This window comes from Oncorhynchus masou, chromosome 32 (genome assembly GCF_036934945.1).
Source record: "Oncorhynchus masou masou isolate Uvic2021 chromosome 32, UVic_Omas_1.1, whole genome shotgun sequence".
NCBI lineage: Eukaryota > Metazoa > Chordata > Actinopteri > Salmoniformes > Salmonidae > Oncorhynchus > Oncorhynchus masou.
Window position 1 is genome coordinate 17,688,106 of NC_088243.1, and position 11,992 is coordinate 17,700,097.

An 11,992-nucleotide genomic window follows, 5' to 3' on the forward strand; every position below is an offset into this window, starting at 1 on the left:
GGTACCGGTTAGTTGGGGTAGTATGTACATGTAGGTAGAGTTAATTAAAGTGACTATGCACAGATGACAACAGAGAGTGGTATGGAGAGTGGAGGGGGGAATACGAATACTCTGGGTAGCCATTTGACTAGATGTTCAGGAGACTCATGGCTTGGGGCTAGAAGCTGATGTTCAGGAGACTTATGGCTTGGGGCTAGAAGCTGAATCGGAAGCTGCTTGGACCTAGACTTGGCGCTCCGGTACCGCTTGCCTTGTGGTAGCTGAGAGAACAGTCTATGACTAGAGTGGCTGGAGTCTGACAATTTTTAGGGCCTTCCTCAGACACCACCAGGTATGGAGGTCCTGGATGGCAGGAAGCTTGGCCCTAGTGATGTACTGGGACGTTCACACTACCCATTGCAGTGCCTTGTGGTCGGAGCCCGAACAGTTGCCATACCAGGCAGTGATGCAACCAGTTAGGATGCTCTTGATGGTGCAGCTGTAGAACCTTTTGAGGATTTGAGGACCCATGCCAAATATTTTCAGTCTCCTGAGGGGGAATAGGTTTTGTCGTGCCCACTTCACGACTGTCATGGTGTGCTTAGACCATGTTAGTTTGCTGGTGATGTGGACACCAAGGAACTTGAAGCTCTCAACCTGCTCCACTGCAGCCCCGTCGATGAGAATGGGGGCGTGCTCGGTCCTCTTTTTCCTGTAGTCCACAATCATCTCCTTTCTCTTGATCACGTTGAGGGAGAGGTTGTTGTCCTGGCACCACACGGCCAGGTCTCTGACCTCCTACCTATATGCTGTCTCATTGTTGTCGGTGGTCAGGCCTACCACTGTTGTGTCATCTGCAAATTTAATGATGGTGTTGGAGTCGTGCCTGGCCGTGCAGTCCTGATTGAACAGGGAGTACAGGAGGGGGATGAGCACGCACCCCTGATGGGCCCCTGTGTTGAGGATCAGCGTGGCGGATGTGTTGTTACCTACCCTTACCACCTGGGGGTGGCTGTCAGGAAGTGCAGGATCCAGTTGCAGAGGGAGGTGTTTAGTCCCAGGGTCCTTAGCTTATTGATGAGCTATGAGGGCACTATGGTGTTGAACGCTGAGCTGTAGTCAATGAATAGCATTCTCACAGAGGTGTTCCTTTTGTCCAGGTGGGAAAGGGCAATGTGGAGAGCAATAGAGACTGCATCATCTGTGGATATGTTGGGGCAGTATGCGAATTTGAGTGGGTCTAGGGTTTTTGGAATGATGGTGTTTATGTGGTCCATGACCAGCCTTTAAAATATGTTGGTATTATAGACTCGGACAGGGAGAGGTTGAAAATGTCAGTGAAGACACTTGCCAGTTGGTCAGCGCATGCTCGCAGTACACATCCTGGTAATCAGTCTGGCTCTGTGGCCTTGTGAATGTTGACCTGTTTAAAGGTCTTACTCACATCGGCTGTGGAGAGCGTGTTCACACAGTCTTCCAGTACAGCTGGTGCTCTCATCCATGTTTCAGTGCTATTTGCCTTGAAGCGAGCATAGTTTAGCTCGTCCGGTAGGCTCCTGTCACCGGGAAGCTCTCGGCTGTGCTTCCCTTTGTACTCTGTAATGGTTTGCTGGCCCTGCCACATCCGACGAGCGTCAGAGCCGGAGTAGTATGATTTGATCTTTGCTTGTTTGATAGTTTGTCTGAGGGCATAGCGGGATTTCTTATAAGCTTCCGGGTTAGAGTCCCGCTCCTTGAAAGCGGCAGCTCTAGCCTTTAGCTCAGTGCGGATGCTGCCTGTAATCCATGGCTTCTGGTTGGGGTATGTACGCACAGTCACTGTGGGGACGACGTCATTGATGCACTTATTGATGAAGCCAATGACATATGGTGTTCTCCTCAATGCCATTAAAGGAATCCCGGAACATATTCCAGTCTGTGCTAGCAAAACAGTCCTGTAGCTTAGCATCTGCTTCATCTGACCACTTTTTTATTGATCTAGTCACTGGTGCTTCCTGCTTGAATTTTTCCTTGTAAGCAGGAATCTGGATGATGGAATTATGGTCAGATTTGCCAAATGGAGGGATGAGGGAGAGCTTTGTATGCATCTCTGTGTGTGGAGTATAGGTGGTCCAGAGTTATTTTCCCTCTGGGTGCACATTTAACATGCTGATAGAAATTTGGTAAAACTTATTTAAGTTTCCCTGCATTAAAGTCCCCGGCTACTTGGAGCCCCGCGTCTGGGTGAGCGTTTTCTTGTTCGCTTATGGCGGAATACAGCTCATTCAATGCTAGTGGATGCAGCTCATTCAATGCTAGTGAATGCATAGTGGTGCCAGCTAGTAGTAAGTTCATTGTATTGAACTACCACTAACCTTTGCGGTCTCCTGAAGTCACAATATTTGACCTGATGAGATTCTATCAGAGATGCAAATGTTCACAATTCCTTAATAGTTAAAGGCCTTTCAAAATGGAAACACTCACTGTATTTGGCTTTTATCTAGCTAGTTAAGTATCTGACCTGAATTAAACATTCTACACACACGTACATTGTACTATTATTGTATGGTGGCATTACACATTTTGTATTGTAGATATGTAGTGTAATGTTATCATGTACTGTTTTATCTTTTGTGTTATGTGCCTTAATGTGTCTGAAACTAGTAGTTGCTGCCTTGGCAGGAACAACTGTAATGGGGATCCCTAATAAATACAAATGGTGACTCAATCAAAAGGCTTTACAAACGGATGCTGGATTACCAGCAAAGCTATTTTGATTGAATGAACAACCAGTCTCTGCACAACAACAACATTAGCTAGATACAGTAGCTAACAAGGGCACGCCAAAAACAATTACAATTGTTCAATAGATTTCAGGAGAGAAAATCACATCACAAAAATAGATTGCTAGCTTGTCTACTTTTTGGGTTGGCTAACTAGAATAAATTATTGCATTCACCATGTTAACAACCAGCTAACGTTAGCTATCTAATTTAGCTTCAGTTAGCGGATCGACCGGCGAATGAAATGTGTAAAAAAATAAAAAATAATTATTCACCCTGCTCAGCTCGCTAAACCGCCATACAACTGTAACTTAATAAGTATTACATCCAAAATACATTACGTAATACACATATCCCAAATATATGTCTTAGTCAATAATTACAGCAAATAGTAGCACATTTGAATATTTACCTGATGTCCTCAGACTGGTTGACTCTGCTACGTACTGTAGTGACAGTGAACAGCGCCAAGCACAACGTTGGCTGACAACGTAGCAAACAACATGGCTGCGAGGAGTAATGCCACGTCAAGAGGTGTCCAATCATAGCCCCTCACCCACCTTTGAGGATGTGGTCTAATCTTTATGGCAAGAGTTTCATTGATAGAGCGAAAACAAATATGATTGACAACTACGACAATCATTGATCAACCAAACAGAGAAAAGGAGACACTGGCTTTTTAAAACATTGCAATACAAATTTTATTACATTATGACAACAACAAAAAATGTCCAACTAATTTCAGCATATCCTTTGCAACATCTCCAAATCTTGGTTGGGTTCATTAGGGTAACACCGGAAAACATTTTAAATCGTTTCGCAATTAAAAACACAAATTAGGGTATCTTATTGGACAAGTCCAATAGTGACTCCCGGTTGAAGTCTATTTTCTTCTGTTTGGTGCCTAATGAACATAACTCAGGACAAGCTTCATAATCCCATTATTTATGCATCTTTTATGCCTATTTCACAATTAGTGTAAAAATCACAAAACTTCTTGATTTATCCTGATAAGTAAATAAGCCTCTGCATAATTTTATACACAAACATCTTAATTAATTATATTAGAGGCAAAATAACTCTTATCTCCTTCTTGCTAAATCCAAATGACAACCTTTTATTTAACCGGGTTAAGGCTCAGTGGTTCACATATTGTTGAATCCCATCATTCCTTTCGCGTTGCCAGCTGCACCCTGTTGGAACTGTCTCATCATGGATTGGAGACCAGACATTCCACCTAAAGAGACAAATGATAATCAGAGTGTTTCAGGGATATCAGTTAAACTCTAGATCAAGGCAGAGAGGCAGTGTCACTAAACATGATCAAATAAAGGTTATTTGGGTTGCAAGGGGATTTGAAGATCAGTGATTCTGCAGTCTATATCACATCTATGTCATTACGTTTGGACCGACCATGCTCAAAGTAACAAAGGAAGTTTGGGTAATGTGAAATGACTTATTGTAAAAGTCAAGCCTACCCATATGGTGGAGAACCCTTGGGTCCATCATCTTTGCCATCTGTTGGTTCAACTTAGCCATCTGAGAGGGGTTGACATTCTTGGACATATCACCACCTACAAACATGTAAAAGTGCAAAATAATTTAGAGACATTCTACTGCTTGATAAAAATTGTGTAATTGGACCAGTGCTTCTGTTTCTGGGCTGAAACGTGACTGGTCATGAAATCCTTGCTTCCCCTGTCCTTGTTTCCTCCCCTCACAGAGTGCATTGGAAGAGAGGCTCCATGGTCCTTCCCTCAGACCTCCTCCAATGGGATTTGAGAGGGAAATGGAGGAAACATGGACAGAGGAAGCAAGAATGACAACTAGTAATGTTTCAAGAGCCAAAAAGTGCATACCTTTGAACAGGCCCTTGATGCCACCCATCTTCTTCACCATCTGGGCAAACTTGGTGTACTGGGTGAGCAGCTCCTGGACGTCCCTGGTGGCAACCCCTGAACCGCGTGCCACTCTGGCGATTCGGTTCGGCCCCTTGCTGAAGAGCTTTGCACCGTCTTTGTTGTCAAGTTCTGCAAAAACCAAAGAAAGAAACCGGTGAAGAAAACATGTACGCATTTTGTATAAACCTTTTGTTTCTATCCCTTACTGTTGTTTATTGATGTTTCTTTACCTTGGTCGTTCATGCTGTCCATAATTGTCATGAGTTTCTTCAACCTAGCCATGGACTCCTGCTCATTGCCTTTGCTCATGAAGTCTGTTCCGAAACCTGGGATCATACCCTTGTGACATTAACAGAAGTCAGATTAGCATTGTCATCTTTAAATGTATCCCACACATGACCAGAAGAATATAAACTATTCTTAGGTATTCATTATTTACCAAGGGGGAAGGGTATACAGTTGAGATTGTTTTCGAAAGGTCTTTGTGCTGAAATGTTGACCATCTGCTTGTTTCATCTATAGTATGTACCCCTATGGGGACTTAGATTTTTCCCCTATTGGGTATTCTGGTTGCCGCTTACTTACCATGATCTGTCCGAAAGGTCCCATCTTCATGATGTTTTGAAACTGCTCGTACATGTCACGAAGAGTGAACTGACCTGTGGTGCAAATGGTGATTAGAAGAAACAAAACCATACCGCATAACTATGTTATAGACTGCAGAGCATATGCATACTGCAGGTCAGTTATGATATGGGGCTGGTTTTACAAGCATGTTAGCTGATGATCTCATTTTCACCATGTTTCAGCTTGTCAATTAACTCCTCGTTGTCATCCAGCTTGAGTTCATTGACTTTGTCTATCAAACCTTCAATGTCTCCCATGCCTGAGGACAAAATACACACAACTCAATCAATACAGGTTGTACATAACGTAAAACGTGTTATGATGATCCATTATTCAAAAGGGAAAACAGTTTACCCAGTAGCTTGCTGATGAAGGGTTGTGTCTTAAATGGCTCTAAGTCATCAATGTGTTCTCCAGTACCAATGAAAATGATGGGACTCTTAGTAGCAGCCACTCTATAAAAAGGCAACATGAGTATGAAACATTACCTAACCATCAGGATTATCATGGAGTTAATGAATTCTGCAGTAGTAAGGAAACTCAGTTGACCATAACTTGGATAAACTGTCAAAACAAAGAGTGACATTTACTTACGCACTGAGAGCACCACCACCTTTGGCATGACCATCCAGCTTTGTCACTATGACAGACGCAACTTCTACTTTGTCTTTGAAGGCCTTCGCCTGGGCTTCACAAGCCTGGCCAATGGAGGCATCCATTACGTACACAATGTTGTCAGGTTGCTGGAGGAAATAGAAACATGCTTGGGGTAAGACCATGCATGCATTGATGCATTTTCTCTAAAGCAATACAGTGCGTTCGGAAAGTATTCAGGCCCCTTGACTTTTTTGTAACGTTAGTCTTTCTAAAATGTATTAAGTTGTCGCCCGTCCCCCCAATCAATCTACACACAATACCCTATAATGACAAAGCAAAAACAGGTTTTCATAAATAAAATATCACATTTACATAAGTATACAGACCCTTTCCTCAGTACCTTGTTGAAGCACCTTTTGCAACGATTACAGCCTCGAATATTCTTGGGTATGACGCTACAAGCTTGGCACACCTGTAGTTGGGGAGTTTATCCCACTATTCTATGTAGATCATATCAAGCTCCGTCAGGTTGGATGGGGAGCATTGCTGCACAGCCATTTTCAGTTCTCTCCAGAGAAGTTCGATCTGGTTCAAGACCAGTCTCTGGCTGGGCCACTCAAGGACATTCAGAGACATGTCCCGAAGCCACTCCTGTGTTGTCTTGGCTGTGTGCTTATGGTCATTGTCCTGTTTTTTCATCAAGGATCTCTGTACTTTGCGCCATTCATTTTTTCCTTAATCTTGACCAGTCTCTCAGGAAATGCAGCTGAAAAACATCCTCACAGCATGCTGCCATCACCATGCTTCACCGTAGGAATGGTGCCAGGTTTACTCAGTTTGGCCTGGCTGCCAGCTCTAGGAAGAGCCTTGATGGTTCCAAACATCTTCCAATTAAGAATGACGGAGGCCGCTGTGTTCTTGGTGACCTTCAATGCTGCAGAAATGTTTTGGTACCATTCCCCAGATCTGTGCCTCGGAGCGCTAAGGACAAATCCATTGACCTCATAGCTTGGTTTTTGCTCTGACACCCACTGTCAACCGTGGGACCTTACTTAGACAGGTGTGTGCCTTACCAAATCATGTCCAATCAATTGAATTTACCACAGGTGGACTCCAATCAAGTTGTAGAAACATCTCAAGGATGATCAATGGAAACAGGATGCACCTAAGCTCAATTTTGAGTCTCATAGCAAAGGGCCTGAATACTTATGTAAATGTGATACTTCCACTTCCACCAACCCAAGATAACTTTTCTCTTTGTCATTATGGGCTATTGTGTGTAGACTGATGTGGGGAAAAAATATATTTGAGAACAAGGCTGTAACGTAACAAAATGTGGAAACAGTCAGAGGGTCTGAATAATTTCCAAAAGCACATTTTATAATGATGATAGAAAAGCTCAGGCTGACAGAGAGATGATCACAGTGGTGCAGAAATACTACTTACCACAGCATTGGAAACCTGCAACATCTCCTCAAAAAGGGAATCTTCTTGTTTGTGTCGGCCACTGGTATCAACAATGATTATTTCAAAGCTCTCATTTTTGAACTTTTCCACACCTTCCGCAGCTATGACGACAGGGTCCATCTCTGTGTAACTGGATTTAACAACGTTAGTGTACTGTATGCAGCAAAGGCCCTGTAATAGACTTTTGTCCTGTCCAGGGGGTGTACTTGTTCATCAAGGTTCCTTACCATATACATTAGCAAAAAAAATAACTTGATATGCATCACATACAGATGAGAAGCAACCAAATGCAAAGCATACATACCTTCCATAGAATGGAATTCTGGCTTTTGTTGCATTTTGCTTCAACTGATCGAAGGCACCTGCACACACACAAAAATATGTTGTTGACTTAATTTTCTTTTAGCTAATTTTCTTTCTTTTGAGAAGGAATATCAAACAGATACATTTTGAAAATGAAACTACCAGCTCTGAAAGTGTCAGCGCAAATCAAACAGGTTTTCCACCCTTTTCTTTGGTAGTAGTACGCCAGCTGTGGAAAAGGTTTTCAATACAGAACATTAGTGATGGCATAATATATTTTGGACAAATGACCACCTGAATGTGCATATCTTTAGGCTGAAAGCCAGGAATGGCTCACCTTGGAACAGGTTGTGGTTTTCCCACTGCCCTGAAGACCCACAAACATGATGACATTGTTCTTTCCCTTTGTGGGTGTCCAAGCCTTGACCCCTGGATCCACCAGCTGAGAGACAACCACAACATTAAATCTTAGACACACTCCCATCGCATCAAATGCAACAAACACAGAAACATTGCATCTTTGTAAAATATGTGAAGTGAGAACGTAGGGACAGGCCTCTCCAAACCACACAAGCTTCTTTAATGTGTAAACAAGCAATCTGAAAGTACTTGGAAAGTCTTCTCCCCGCATTAAATCTAAACTGATCAGTTGAGTATCCATGTCCGAGGGTATGCCTTCTAATGTGAAACTAATTATGAATTGAGCTGAGCAATCAAAACCTTTAAATACAGGTAGACTACAGCTACTGGATCCCTTATTTCAATTAAGGTAATTTTTTGAAGGGAATGACTGTTTTGATGGTATAGTACATTGTCGAAACAGTTTACAAAACACGGTGGAATATCAATAGACCAAATTACTTTTGAAAACCACTAATATAAAAATAACCAGGAAATCCCACCAACAACTGTAAATCATTTATCCAAGTTTTCAATCAAAAATTAACTCCTTCGGTTACTTTACACTGGACCATCATTAAACTAATACATGGAGGTATTACAATACGTTCAGTTTCACGCCACAACAACTGACTAACAAACAATGAAGTAAGAATTAGAGGTCGACCGCTTATGATTTTCCGACGCCGATACCGATTATTTAAGGAACAAAAAAAAGGCGATACCGATTATTTGAGGAACAAAAAAAAGGCGATACCGATTATTTGAGGAACAAAAAAAAAGGCGGTACCGATTATTTGGCCGATTTTTAAAATGTATTTGTAATAATGACAATTACAACAATACTGAATGAACACTTATTTTAACTTAATATAATACATCAATCAAATCAATTTAGTCTCAAATAAATGAAACATGTTCAATTTGGTTTAAAGAATGCAAAAACAAAGTGTTGGAGAAGTAAAAGTGCAATATGTGCCATGTAAGAAAGCTAAAGTTTAAGTTCCTTGCTCAGAACATGAGAACAGATGAAAGCTGGTGGTTCCTTTTAACATGAGTCTTCAATATTCCCAGGTAAGAAGTTTTAGGTTGTAGTTATTATAGGAATTATAGGACTATTTCTCTCTATACCATTTGTATTTCATATGCCTTTGACTATTGGATGTTCGTATAGGCACTTTAGTATTGCCAGTGTAACAGTATAGCTTCCATCCCTCTCCTCGCTCCTACCTGTGCTCGAACCAGGAACACATCGACAACAGCCACCCTCGAAGCAGCGTTACCCATGCAGAGCAAGAGGAACAACTACGCCAAGTCTCAGAGTGAGTGACGTTTGAAATGCTATTAGCGCGCACCCCACTAACAAGCTAGCCATTTCACATTGGTTACACAGGCCTAATCTCTGGAGTTGATAGGCTTGAAGTCAAATAGCGCAATGCTTGAAGCATTGCGAAGAGCTGCTGGCAAAACGCACGAAAGTGCTGTTTGAATGAATTCTTACGAGCCTGCTGGTGCCTACCATCGCTCAGTCCGACTGCTCTATCAAATCATAGACTTAATTATAACATAATAACACACAGAAATACGAGCCGTAGGTCATTAATATGGTCGAATCCGGAAACGATAATCTCAAAAACAAAACGTTTATTCTTTCAGTGAAATACGGAACCGTTCCGTATTTTATCTAACGTGTGTCATCCCTACGTCTAAATATTGCTGTTACATTGCACAACCTTCAATATTATTGTAACGGATGTGAAACGGCTAGCTTAGTTAGCAGTGTGCGCTAAATAGCGGTTCAATCGGTAACGTCACTTGCTCTGAGACCTTGAAGTAGTAGTTCCCTTTTCTCTGCAAGGGCCACGGCTTTTGTGGAGCGATTAGTAACGATGCTTCGTGGGTGTCAGTTGTTGATGTGTGCAGAGGGTCCCTGGTTTGCGCCCGGGTGTGGACGAGGGGACGGTCTAAAGTTATACTGTTACATTATGTCATAATTACGTAGAATTCTGGCAAATTAGTTCTCCAAGAGCCAGGCGGCCCAAACCGTTGCATATACCCTGACTCTGCGTGCAATGAACGCAAGAGAAGTGACAACTTCACCTGATTAATATTGCCTGCTAACCTGGATTTCTTTTAGCTAAATATGCAGGTTTGAAAAAATATACACTTCTGTGTACTGATTTTAATAAATGCATTGATGTTTAGGTACACGTTGGAGCAACGACAGTCCTTTTTCGTGAATGCGCACCGCATCGATTATATGCAACGCAGGACACGCTAGATAAACTAGTAATATCATCAACCATGTGTAGCTATAACTAGTGATTATGATTGATTGAATTTTTTTACAAGATAAGTTTAATGCTAGCTAGCAACTTACCGTGGCTTCTTACTGCATTCGCATAACAGGCAGGCTCCTCGTGAGGCAGGTGGTTAGAGCGTTGGACTAGTTAACCGTAAGGTTGCAAGATTGAATCCCCGAGCTGACAAGGTAAAAATATTTCTTTCTGCCCCTGAAAAAGGCAGTTAACCCACCGTTCCTAGGCCATCATTGAAAATAAGAATGTGTTCTTAACTGACTTGCCTAGTTAAATAAAGGTGTTATATATATATATATATATATATATATCCGAAATCCGATTGTTATGAAAACTTGAAATCGGCCCTAATTAATCAGCCATTCCGATTAATCGGTCGATCTCTAGTAAGAATAGTCTGACACTGACCTTGACGAGCTCCTTGAACACAGAATGCTGGATCATTCTCCTCTTATTCAGCCCAGAGGCCATCTCTTCCAGGTCAATGGATGATCTGTGGTCAAAGAAAGATTACATTAGTAGGATACATAATTCAGCTTGTCTACTACAGTACAATGTGTTCCTGAATAATGCTACTCACTTTACATTTTCTCTGAGCTGCTTTACCAACTTGATGTTGACATCAGCTTCCAGGAGGGCAGCACACACTTCTTTCAGCATGGCATTTAATACCTAGAGAAAGAGAAGACATTATCTATGAGAAATATCATATGGTGTTGCTTGACTGAAACCTGGCAACATATGTAAATACTATTTAGTTAACAACCACACTTTGCCAAAAGTTGTACAAAAATAAGAAGTCTGATTTGGTACTAGATATACCTCCTCATTGATGATGGTGGCATTGCTCAGTGATCGCAATGCCGAGGTTATTTTTCTTCCCAAATCGGCTAACACCATGTTGGCAGGTCTTGTTGAACCTATAAAAAATATTTAGATTGGCAAATTTGGTTATACAGCCACTGCCAACTACTATACCACTTAAATGCTGGATACTAATGTTATGGAAAGTGAATTACAAAATCAGTTGAGAAATACGGCCTCTTCGGCTTCAATGCTGAGGGAACCCCCCTTGTCTCCACACCTTTCACTGACACTTATTGGTGATCAAACGTCCGTTGTTGACTTCCTTAACTGAGCAATGAACGAAAACAATAAGTGAAATCTAGAGATTAGTTTAGCATAGTATAGTCAGGACAACATGACAGAAATTATTCAATTACTTTTCGACATGAATTAGCTAGAAAAATACCGTATTTAACTAATACAACATGTGTATGTAAAGAATAGATAATATTGACCAGACTGCATCCACACAGCTTATAAAACTATCTAGCTAGCTAAACTGCTAGCTAGTTAACGTTAGCATCGACAACTCGAGTGAGGCCGTGGTTCTCCGAGAATATGATACGTATCAAGACAGCATCATCATTTCAATAGATGGATGGATCGCTATCGTGCTAACATTACGACATTTACAAAACAGTAGCTAGCTACTAAATTACTATTATTATAATTATAAAGAAGATCGTTACCTAAAGCTTGCCAACTGGCTTGAGAAAAGCAACCAAATGAACGTCATCTCTATACCAGATATCCCAGAATGCCTATCTACTTCCGGGGTTATGTTTACTTCTTT

General features: G+C 41.6%; 2 protein-coding genes across 3 annotated transcripts in view; both read right to left on the bottom strand.

The window, feature by feature from the left end:
- LOC135525649 (protein transport protein Sec23A) overlaps window positions 1-3,261 on the bottom strand; it is a 41,227-nt gene extending 37,966 nt beyond the window's left edge. The window contains exon 1 of the mRNA XM_064953397.1: window positions 3,154-3,261. The gene's annotated coding sequence lies outside the window, so the exon portion shown is untranslated. The remainder of the gene's footprint in view (window positions 1-3,153) is intronic.
- Window positions 3,262-3,417: 156 nt separating this feature from the next.
- Window positions 3,418-11,975, bottom strand: LOC135525651 (signal recognition particle subunit SRP54-like). 2 transcript variants are annotated; one of them, XM_064953399.1, is made up of 17 exons: window positions 11,889-11,975; window positions 11,438-11,487; window positions 11,176-11,273; window positions 10,934-11,025; window positions 10,762-10,846; window positions 7,974-8,078; window positions 7,799-7,865; window positions 7,638-7,695; window positions 7,313-7,463; window positions 5,864-6,012; window positions 5,624-5,724; window positions 5,442-5,528; window positions 5,228-5,301; window positions 4,873-4,981; window positions 4,601-4,771; window positions 4,220-4,315; window positions 3,418-3,978 (listed from the first exon to the last, which is right to left on the bottom strand). In XM_064953399.1, exons 3-17 carry the CDS (start codon window positions 11,251-11,253, stop codon window positions 3,887-3,889), a joined length of 1,515 nt encoding a protein of 504 aa, XP_064809471.1. In that variant the 5' UTR covers window positions 11,254-11,273; window positions 11,438-11,487; window positions 11,889-11,975; the 3' UTR covers window positions 3,418-3,886. The 2 variants fall into 2 exon arrangements, with proteins under 2 accessions (XP_064809471.1, XP_064809470.1); XM_064953398.1 differs by having other exon boundaries at window positions 11,373-11,487.
- Between the last annotated feature and the right edge of the window lie 17 nt (window positions 11,976-11,992).